We start from the raw sequence: 12,357 nt of genomic DNA on the forward strand, positions 1-12,357 counted from the left end.
GAGTCCCTTGGACTGCAAGGAAATCCAACCAGTCCTTCCTAAAGGAGATCAGTTCTGGTTGTTCACTGGAAGGACTGATGCTGAAGCTGAACTTCAATACTTTGGCCACATTATGCAAAGAGCTGACTCTTTTGAAAAGACCCTGAGGCTGGGAAAGATTGAAGGCAGGAGAAGGGACAACAGAAGATGAGATGCCTGGTTGGCATCACCAACTCAATGGACACGAGTTTGGGTAGACTCCAGGAGTTGATGATGGACAGGGAGGCCTGGCATGCTGCGGTTCATAGAGTCACAAAGAGTCAGACACAACTGAGTGATTGAACTGAACTGAATATCAGGTTTTAGTACCATTAATGTGTGTGTTATGATTGACATTTTGGATGTTCCAAGGGAAGTGTGCTTTTCTTTTCTGTGAATGCATTTAACCCAACTTCATATGATGTCTGAACTTCTGTGGATATAGACACATGTGAATATAGACACATTTCATAAGCATCTTGCAAGAATTTAATATATTCACAAGTCAACGGGAAGAGTAGTAAGAAAGGCCCTGGAATGACCTACTGATATTTCAAACAAAAGTATTGTATGTGTCTGTAAGTGTGACTTTCATAATTATGATATTCCACAGCTAGATATTTGATGATCTGAAGGCAGTTGTTCGACAAATATCTTACATTTTAAATAGTATTTCATTTTGTAATCTATTTTGTTGTTGTTGTATAATTCTAACATGTAAAAGCATTGTTAAACCTGCAAACTTTACATATTTTCTTATAATTTGGTTAACAACAACTATGCCTCCTTCATCATTACTTGAAATAGTAGCCCAAAGATAAAAATGATTTCAAGAGATATTATTAATAATACCTGTATCTGTACTGATCTGTGCTTATTTTCAATTTATTTTTGTTGTGAATATTCATACAGTCCTAATAAGCTCCTACATCTAAATTTTTTTCAAGATAAAGTCAGCAAAATGTTTATAAAATCTCTCTAAAGGAAGAGTAAGTTGTCCCAATTGCCTTCAAAAATATAAAGTGAAGGTCAAAATCCCTGCGTTGTTTCCTACTCTTTGTGACCCCGTGGACTATACAGTCCATGGAATTCTCCAGGCCAGAATACTGAAGTGGGTAGTGTTTCCCTTCTCCAGGGAATCTTCCCAACCCAGGGATTGAACCCAGGTCTCCCACACTCCAGGGAGATTCTTAACCAGCTGAGCCACAAAGGTAGTCAAAGAATATTGAAGTGGGTAGCCTATCCCTTCTCCAGGAGTCTTCCTGACCCAGGAAGGGAACTGAGGTCTCCTGCATTGCAGGCGGAATCTTTACCAACTGAACTATTAGGGAAGCTCAAATAGAGAATACAAGCTAAAAGGGAAAACATTTGAAAGTTGCATATATCAAATAAGAAATATATAGAAAGATTATACAAATAACTCTCAAAGCCAACAGGAAGAAAAGAAGCAATCTAACATCAGATGTATGAGTTTTTTTCTTCTTCATTGATGTATCATTGGTATTCAATATTGTGCTAGTTTCCACGGTAAAATAAAGTGAATTAGCTATATGTATACATATGTCCCCTCCCTCTGACCCCTGACACCCCATCATCTAGGTCACCGCAGAGCAATGAGTTGAGCTCCCTGTGGTTTAAAGCAGGTTCCCACTAGCTCTCTGGCCATCATCAAAAAATCTACAAACAAGAAACGCTAGAGAGGGCATAGAGAAAAAGGATCCCTCTTGCACTGTTGGTGGAACTTAAATTGACACAGCCACTGTGCAGACCAGCATGGAGGTTCCTTAAGAAACTAATATAGAACTGCCATTGACCCAAGAATCCCACTACTGGGCATATACCCTGAGAAAACCATAATTCAAAAAGACACATGCACCCCAATGCTCACTGCAGCATTATTTACAAGAGCCAGGACATGGAAGTAATCTAAATGTCCAATAAATGTACAAAACTCTTTAATAGATATTTTACTAAAGCGGACAGCAGAAGCCAAATAATCACATAAAGGATAGTCACTGCCATTACTCATTATCAAAATGCAAATAAAAACAAAACTGAGATTATGCTGTGCATGTATTTCAATTGTTAGAATTAAAATAAAACAAATTACAAAATAATATAATTCAAAATTGGTGTGTACATATATAACACTTGAATAGCTTTCAATGCATGAGCATCAAATTTCTAAACTATGTCTTATTAACCTTCATAAGAGTATAAATCTATTCCCACTTCCTATAGTTAAATCTAATATCTTTCTCCATTGTATTTTGTGAGTTTGTGTCTGTGAGTTTGTTTGTAGGGCGTGGTACAGAAAATACTGTTCTAATACCTGATGGTCTCTGTATTGAGAGTTGCCACAATTAACTTGAGGGCATCCTTGGCTGGGGAGACAATATAGTAACTTCTTGGAGTTATAGTTTGTGACAAGTGAGGGCAGCTGATAGAAATGGGAGTCTGGGCTGGACAGATGGCAGCACAGCTAGAAATATTTGCATCCTCTCTCCCAGTTCATTGTGAAATTGTGACTAATGCTGATATGAGGGATCATGCCTGGAAATTCAGGATTCTGTTTCCAGTTTGCACATCTAAAAAGGAGTGAGTGAGCATTCCTTTGTATCCACCTGTCGTCCGGGAGGCACTGAGGACTACCTGACTCATGTGGACCTAGAGATGGAAGGTCCGTATTGAAGACGATACAGCTGCCCCGACGGTCCTGGATTTCTTACTACAGAACACTTAGAGAAAAGCAAAATTCCCTGTAAGGCAGCGTATATTTACATCTTTTTAGACCATCTTTATTTTATAAAAGTAATATATCAATCATCATAAATCATTGCTTTACCATGCTTATATTTCTTAGTAATTGCCAAATACAGGAAGAGAGACAGAGAATTTAGAGAATGTGTGGTATAGACAGGTATGGTTTTGCTTGTTGTACCAAACTTCTTGAGTGGCATGCAGAAAGGTTTAGTTCAATTAGAAAGTAACTTGGGGAAGAAGCTGATCCCAAGAGTAAGAATAATTCCTATTTAAAGAGCACTATTAGTTATGAAGATAGCAGATATTTTAGAGGGTGGTTAAGCCTGGTATCAAATACTTGATGTCAAAAATTACCTAACTACCAAAAAAAAAAAAAAACCCACAAAACATTCAGTTTCTATCAGCTTTTAACTCAATAGCTCAATTAATAAAGGTAAGCATTGTATTTAACTTCAATCTAAACAGGTAAGCATGATTCATTTTTGTCCAATGTCAAATTTAGTTTTAAATGTACCTATTTATATGTAACATCAGGCAAAAAACCCTCACTTCAGAAAATTTAGCAAGGAAACTTTTGTTGTTATTCTTGTTATTTCAAAACCCTGATTCAGATAGCCTTTTTAATTTTCTGATGCACATTATTATATTATCAAATAAAAAATTACAAAAGTACTTTATAATATAGTGGGCCACTATACCAAAGTTTACCAACCTCTGCATCACTATCATAATCATTTAAATGCTAACCTTTATTAAGTGATTGCTATATGTTATGTATGTATTTAAGAAGTTTGCATGTATCAAACCTGGGGATATCTCATTAAAATTAATTGTATATAACTAAGGAACAAGATAGTAAATAAACTTTATTAAAAGGATTTTGTATCTTATTAACATAAAATACTGTTTGTTAAAAATAACTTTTATGGTAACTGAATCTGACAATGCGAAAGAGATTTTGGTATGTTTTCATTTTAATCTTTAGAAACTTCAAATAAGGAATTCAGTTCAGTTCAGTTCAGTTGCTCAGTTGTGACTGACTCTTTGTGAACCCATGAACTGCAGCACGCAAGGAATTAGACTTCTGGAGTCACAATTTTAGACTTTTACTTCCTATCTTCAATTTGATTTTACAAACCTGCTTTCAATAGCACCATGTACATTTTAATGATAGATGATGTACTTGCTTATTATAATCCTCACACAGTGGGAAGACCAGAAAAGCAAACATGAGTTATTTGGATAAAAACAAAAGTGGCTACATAAGCTGAATAATTTAGCGGCTCTTCTTTCTGAGTGTGGCAGTAGTACTCTCTAAAGGTTCCTGGAAGTTGGAAACCAACGTTGCGAGGTTTGAGAAGAAAAATGCTGATGAGACTGAGTTTATAAAGCTAAGCGTAACTTGGGTAGGATTTGAATAACTTTAATATTTCTTAATTTGAATATGATTTTACATTGATAATTCCACTTAAGATTCATAAAATCTTGCTCCATTTGACAAAGAAAAGCAAGGTTAAGAATAAAAAAGATTTCAGTAAATTAAGAACACTGTATTTTTGATTGCAAGTTCTGTTTTTTGACTTCTTTTGGCTGTTTTTTGAACCTGAGTTTCAGTATGATTTTCAAATGTACTACCCTGTGTGAAAAAGTGAAAGTGTTAGTCGCTCAGTTATGTACGATTCTTTGCGACCCCATGGACTGTAACCCACCAGGCTACTCGGTTTATGGAATTCTCCAGGCAAGAATACTGGGGTGGGTAGCCATTCCCTTCTCCAGGGGATCTTCTTGACCTAGGGATATTCGAATGTACTGTCCTACTTGAACAGAAAGGAATAATTTAGATAAAATCCAAAAAATGAGAGAAGACCTTTTATCAAAAGAAGATACAATAAAATTAACAAACAAACAAACAAAAATGACTGACAGTAGTTTCTGAAGGCAGAGGTTAACTCATCAATGTAGGGCATGGTGCATGCTGGACTGAAAAGACCGAGAGCTCATTCAGCAAGCAGTTTTAATCAGTATCCAGGTATTACACTCTGCATTGAATTAAACGGGTGAATAAACGTGGATAAAGGTGTCAGGATAAGGTAGTGAAAAACATAGGCACCGTTTCATAGTCTTATACACACAAAATCATATCTTAATAATGTCACATATCAGACCCCCTTTTCTGATCATTTTAAAGACTCAGCTAAAGCATTTTTATGTTTCTTAAAATCACATTTTCATTGAGAAAATTCTATAATAATGAGTTAGTTTAAATAGCTTTTGATCCTTAATATATATTATATGTAAAATATAAATATATGTAAGTAGTCTGAAATATTGCAGATGATAAAACAGACTCCTATTTAGCTTTTCTTCTCCTGCTGCTGCTGCTGCAGCTGCTAAGTCGCGTCAGTCGTGCCCGACTCTGTGCGACCCCAAAGGCGCAGCCCACCAGGCTCCCCCGTCCCAAGGGAAAAGGAGTTCCTCGGGATGCTCAAGTTCTGGATGGACTGCTCCTTCTGCCCCACATGTGTGTCTACACTTCTGTAGCTGAAATGTTGACCCTCGTCCTCACTTAAAACTGTTAGAATATGGATACAGGTTTGTCGCTTCTTTGCAGTGGTTTTGTCTTTGCGAACTTTCAAATTAGTTAAGACATACCATGAAAGTTATGCATGATATACTGAAAACAATGATGTAATTTGTAACTTCTACAAGAGTGGGTGAAAAGAGTATAATTTCTAGATACACACACACTCTATAAAAGGTACGCCTGAACTGTACTGGTCTAAAAAGATTGGTGATTCTTTCAACAAGCAATTTTAATCAGTATACAAGTACTACAGTCTACACTGAATTAAATAAGTAAATAAAACAGGAGGGTACAGGAGCTTGTTCTGAATTTGGGGTAGAAATCCTCACTTACATCTTGGGACTATTGTAAAGAAACAATCAAGTTGATTCATTTTAATTTATTCAATAAATTAAGGAATTGCTTTTGAGAAAATATACTATATACTCCATAGAAAGATGTATGAATATCACAAGAAGTTTAAGATCTAGCTATAGCAAAGGACAAGTGCTTAACAAAGATGGGCAATCTCAACTCAACATATTCACATTCACATAAACAAACATATACACACACACACAAAAAAAAAAACCCCACAAGAATTAATGAATTAAATGGGGCTAGCAGAACAACAGCAATTATCAAGGATGTGAATAATTTAGGAAGATCTCAGAGATGAACTATGGCTGATGTGTCTTTCATGCAGTAAGTGTGTGAGAGGTGAGCATTCTAGTTAGAACCCCTAGCTGGAACATAAGTGCCAGATGTACCTACTTCTTCTCTCTTGGGTGTTCCTGGACAGAAAGATCAACTTAATGATTCTTTTCTCCAAGTTGGAAAATCTGAATTAAAAATTATGACTTCTGGAACTTCCCTGGTGATCCAGGGGTTAAGGCTCCCTGATTCCACTGCAAGGGTCCAGATCTGATCCCTAGTCTGGGAACTAGGATCCTACATGCCATGTGGCCAAACTAAAATAAATACATGAATAAAAAGAGAAATTAGATATTAAAAAAAAATCTATGATGGTTGCTTTCATAGATGTTACATTGAAGTACACTCTTTTAAAAGATAAATCATATCCCATAATACTCAATGGTCAGCTCATTAATTTGGTTTTATATTAAAAGAGCTAAATATGCATAATGTCAAAGACAAACAAGATTTCAAAATACCAATGGAAGATCATCATTTTAAAAATTAACTATCTTTATCCCCAAAACAATTTTAAGTGGCTTACAAAATATTTACAGGAATGATATTAATTTTGAATTGATGATAATGGAAAACAGAATAGGGAGGTGAAAATAGCATGTCAGTTGAAAACATGAAATCATTGTTACAACTGAACATAATTTTCAATTTGAATTTCTAAATGTTCAGATGAATAGGAAAATTGCAATCACGCATCTTCAGAATCTAAGCAATAAAATAATATATGGTAGAGAAAACAGAGACTGAAGTTTTTTCTTTCAGGTAGATTTAATGATAAATAAAGGTAGGGAGGCGGGAGGGGGGATCGGGATGGGGAACACATGTAAATCCATGTCTGATTCATGTCAATGTATGGCAAAAACCACTACAATATTGTTAAGTAATTAGCCTCCAACTAATAAAAATAAATGAAAAAAAAAAAAAAAAAAAAAGGTATACTTCTCTGTACTTTTAGAGCACCTGGCATTATAAGTTTTGTTTTTATAGGGAAATGAAAAATAAGAACACATATAGTCTAGTTTATACACAAAAAGGAAGAGTCAATAAAAATGAAATGACAGTGCCTCTGATTGAATCATTCCCACAGATGAAATATGAAGAGATGGAAGCAAACGACAACATCTCCACAGTCATCCAGTTTGCACTACTGGGGTTTTCTGATCTTCCAGACCTACAAGGGTTATTATTTGGAGTGTTCACCATCAGTTACATCATTATTTTAATTGGAAATGGCCTCTTAATAATAATAACTTGGCTTGACCCAGCTCTGCAGAAACCCATGTATTTTTTCCTGGCAAATTTTTCCTCCTTGGAAATCTGTTATGTGTCCGTCACTCTCCCTAGGGTCCTGGTGAACCTCTGGACCCAGGACGGGAGCATTTCTCTGCTGGCCTGTGCTGCCCAAATGTGCTTCTTCCTGGTACTGGCAGCTGCTGAGTGCTTCCTCCTGGCGGTGATGGCCTGTGACCGCTGTGTGGCCGTCTGCGACCCCCTGCACTGTCCCCTGCTCATGACCCCAAAGACGTGCCTCCAGCTGGCTGTGGGCTCCTGGGCCAGTGGAATCCCAGTGCAGATAGGGCAAACGTGCTGGATCTTCACTCTGCGTTTCTGTCACTCGATCCAGATTAACCACTTCTTCTGTGACGTGCCCGCCATTCTGAAGCTGGCCTGCGGGGACACTTCTGTGCAAGAGCTGGCAGTCTATGCAGTAGCTCTGCTGTTTGTTGGCGTACCTTTTATGCTGATCCTTGCCTCTTATATCAAAATCATCTGCACCATTCTGAGGCTGCCAACAGCCAGAGGGCGAGCCAAAGCCTTCTCCACCTGTTCGTCTCTCCTGTTGGTTGTGCTTTTATTCTTTGGATCTGCTACCATTGCCTACTTAAGGCCCAAATCCAGACACTCTGCAGGAACGGACAGACTGCTCTCTCTCTTCTACACCATAGTGACTCCTATGTTCAATCCCATGATATACAGCCTTCGGAACAAGGATGTGATTGCAGCACTGAGAAAATTATTACTGAAAAAAGTAGTGTGATGAGTTTATTTTAAAATGTTTAAATACTGGCCACAGGGTTATCAGAGAAAATTTTTAAAAAATCTCTACATTTCCCAGTTTAGAAGTTAACCATTTCTTTTTATACTATATTTTTCAATTCAGTTCAATTCAGTCACGCAGTTGTGTCCAACTCTTTGTGACCCCATGGACTGCAGCACGCCAGGCCTCCCTGTCCATCACTAACTCCCAGAGTTTACTCAAACTCATGTCCATTGAGTCCATGGTGCCATCCAACCATCTCATCCTCTGTCGTCCCCTTCTCCTGTCTTCAATCTCCCCTAGCATCAGGGTCTTGTCCGATGAGTCAGTTCTTCGCATCAGGTGGCCAAAGTATTGGAGTTTCAGCTTCAGCATCAGTCCTTCCAATGAATATTCAGGACTGATTTCCTTTAGGAAGGACTGGTTGGATTTTCTTGCAGTCCAAGGGACTCTCAAGAGTCTTCTCCAGCACCACACAGATCAGCCGTGATTATTCCTATATCCCCCCACACACACACCATCCCCCCAGGTCATCACCTGAGACTGAAACTTCCCACCATCTCACTCCTGATTGTGCAAATATGTTGATGCTACTGTTCCATTCATCTCACTCTCTCCCGCCGCCACTGTGTAAGTCCATTCCCTACACATGTGTCTCCATTCCTTTCCTGCAAAGGTTCATCAGTATCATTTTTTTTTAGATTACATATATATGTATTACTTACTAAAGAAGGTTTTACAAAATCATGGAGCACTGCTGTCCCAGAAGTTCGATCACTGGTTTTCAATCTTTTCTACCAGACGTAAGGCAAGTCATTTAGCTATTATTTTTTCCTTTCATTCCTTTAAAGAACAAAATTAAAATGAGTATGAAGCTTATTTAAAAGCTCATGGCTAGCTACACCATTCCACCAGAAGCATCGCTGTGTGAAATTTTTTAAAAAACTGTGTTTTATTGCACAGGCTTGAATACAATTATAAAGGAGAAAATACACATTCATGTTTCACAGTGTTTGGTGGTGGTAGATTGTACCTCTTCAGTGACTTTTCAGCTGGTGCAGAAGCTCTTCTGTGGTAGGAAATGTTGTTCAGAAGTGCAAATTTTAATATTTTAATGTGTGTGCTATGATTGAGCACTTTGATATTTAAAGAGTGCTTTCTTCTGCTATGTATGTATTCAACACACCTTCATCTGATGTATGAACTTCTGTGAATATAATTAGCTGTGACACATTTATAATTACTAATGACACATCTCATTAGTACTTTGCAAGAATTTAATATACTAATGGTGTCAAAGGGAAAGTACTAAAAGAGGTCCTGTTTTAAAGAAAAGAATTGCATGCTTCTGTAGGTATGGATTTCATAATTAAGAGCATTTTTTTTGCACAAATATCTACTATTTTAAAAAATGTTTTATTTTGTCTTTCAGTTTGTTGCTACTTCTATATGATTTTAACATTAAAAAACATTGTTGAACATGCAGACTTTGCAGATTTTATTTGGAATTTGGCTTACAAAGTATATGACCATGTCATCATTATTTGAAATAATGGTAAAATCAGAGTAGAGAAAACTATTTCCACAGCTTATGATTCACTTCAGTTCAGTTCAGTAGCTCAGTCATGTCTGACTCTTTGAGACCCCATGGCCTGCAGCACGCCAGGCCTCCCTGTCCATCACCAACTCCCGGAGTTTACCCAAACTCATGTCCATCGAGTCTGTGATGCCATCCAACCATCTCATCTTCTGTTGCCCCCTTCTCCTCCTGTCTTCAATCTTTCCCAGCATCAGGGTCTTCTCCAATGAGCCAGTTCCTCGCATCAGGTGGTCAAAGTATTGGAGTTTCAGCTTCAGTATCAGTCCTTCCAATGAATATTCAGGACTGATCTCCTTTAGGATGGACTGGTTGGATCTCCTTGCAGTCCAAGGGACTCTCAAGTCTTCACCAACACCACAGTTCAAAAGCATCAATTCTTAAGTACTCAGCTTTCTTTATGGTCCAATTCTGGCATCCATACATGACCACTGGAAAAACCATAGCTTTGACTAGACAGAGCTTTGTCAGCAAAGTAGTGTATCTGCTTTTTAATATGCTGCCTAAGTTGATCATAACTTTTCTTCCAAGGAGCAAGTGTCTTTTAATTTCATCACTAACTTTCCTTCTTTCCATAGCACATCCCTCTTACACATCACTGATGACTAATGGAAAATATCTGTAATGTCAGTTGTTACTTCTCATCTTTCATTTCTAATTTTATTGACTTGAATCTTCTCTTTGGCTTCCCTTGGTGAGTCTGACTGAATGTTCATCAACTTCATATTCTCAAAGGGCCGGCTTTTAGTTTCACTGACCTTTGCTATTATTTTCTTTATATTTTTCATTTATGTATGCTCTGATCTTTATGTTTTGGTTCCTTCTATTAACTTTGGGTTTTGTTTATTCTTTCTCTAGTTGCTTTAGGTGTAATGTAAGGTTGTTGATTTGTGATTTTTCCTGTTTCCTGGGGTAAGATTGTGCTGTCATAAGCTTCCTTCTTAGAATTGCTTTTACTGAGCACCTTAGGTTTTGGATTGCCGTGTTTTTGTTGTCATTTGTCTCTAAGTATTTTTTTATTTCCTCTTTGTTTTCTTCAGTGATATTGGTTGTTTAGTCACATATAGTTTAGCTTCCATATGTTTGTGTTTTTTACAGCTTTATCTTGTAATGGATTTCTCATATTGTCATTGGAAACAGATGCTGGTTATTATTTCAATTTTTAAAAATTTACCAAGTCTTGGTTTGTGATCCATGATATGATCTATTGTAGAAAATGTTCCATGTTTACTTGAGATGAATGTGCATTCTGCTTCTTTCAGATGGAATGTCCTACAAATATCAAATCTATCTGGTCTATTGTGTCATTTAAGAATAGGTTTACTTATTAATTTTCTGCCTGGGTGACCTGTCCATTGGTGTAATTTGAATGCTAAAGTTCCCCACTATTATTGTGTTACTGCTAATTTCCCCTTTTATAGATATTACCATTTGCCTTATTTATTGAAGTGTTCCTGTGTTGGGTGCATATATATTTACAATTGTTATGTCTTCTTCATGGATTGACCCCGTGATCATTGTATAGTGTCTTTCCTTGTCTCTTTCAACATTCTTTATTTAAAATCTATCTTATCTGATATGAGTATTGCTTTTCCAGCTTTCTTTTGATTTTCATTTGCCTGGAATATCTTATTACATTCCCTCATTTTCAGTCTGTATGTGTCTCTAGGTCTGAAGTGGGTTTCTTTGTGTATATCTTCTTGATGAGACTTAATTTGTTGATAATCTTTGTTCAATTTTTTTTTTAATTCTTTGTTTTCTTACTGTCTGTGTGGACTCTTCATGTACTTTGGCTACATGTTCTTTGTCAGATATTTTCAAGCATTTTTCCTCAATCTTTGAATATGCATGTATTTATATATATACTCAAAAGCTTGCTTCTCTGATTTATTTTTGCACACTGCTCCACTTATCTCTTGCTACATAAACTGCATTTCAAAACTAGATAACTTGAGAATGACCACTGACCATATGTGCTCAGTCATGTCTGACTCTTTGTGACCCCATGGATGGCAGCCTGCCAGGCTCCTCTGCCCAAATTTCCCAGGCAAGAATACTGAAATGGGTTGCCATTTTATACTCCAGGGGCACTTCCAGACCCAGGGATCAAACTCACATCTTCTGTTAGGCAGTCAGATTCTTTTCTACTGAGCCACCTGGGAAACCCTTGAATATACATGCATTTATATATCTTCAAAAGCTTGTTTCTCTGATTTATTTTTGCACACTGTTCTAGTTATCTCTTCCTACCTAAACTATATTTCAAAACTAAATCACTTAAGAGAATGACCACTGACTCCTTATTTTGTTCTTTCTAGTGTTTACTGAGGTTGCATGAAATATTCAGTGGAAAGATTGGCTAGGTTTCAAGTTCTTTAATTATTGACATGATGAGAATGTCTAGAAAGATGAGCCCAAATTCTCCCCTTTCAGTTCATGTAATCTCAGAATGTGCCACACTGTTTAATCAGATGGCTAGTTGTAATAGTAATCCATGGCTTTCACATATTGTCTTCTTCAAGACAAGACCCAGAGTGACTTACAATATTTCTGCTAATGTTGTTTGTCAAAACAGATGAACTATGGCAAAAATTCAAAGAAATATAAATATGCAATATAGATGAACCTTGAAAATATTCCAATGAAGACAAGAAGGCTGTTGAA

General features: G+C 37.0%; 1 protein-coding gene across 1 annotated transcript; it reads left to right on the forward strand.

Annotated features, from left to right (window-relative positions):
- Window positions 1-7,136: 7,136 nt before the first annotated feature.
- LOC136175052 (olfactory receptor 10AG1-like) lies at window positions 7,137-8,096 on the forward strand. Its single transcript, XM_065945363.1, has one exon. It carries the CDS (start codon window positions 7,146-7,148, stop codon window positions 8,094-8,096), a length of 951 nt encoding a protein of 316 aa, XP_065801435.1. The 5' UTR covers window positions 7,137-7,145.
- Window positions 8,097-12,357: the final 4,261 nt, after the last annotated feature.

Source organism: Muntiacus reevesi, chromosome 9 (genome assembly GCF_963930625.1).
Source record: "Muntiacus reevesi chromosome 9, mMunRee1.1, whole genome shotgun sequence".
Taxonomy (NCBI): domain Eukaryota; kingdom Metazoa; phylum Chordata; class Mammalia; order Artiodactyla; family Cervidae; genus Muntiacus; species Muntiacus reevesi.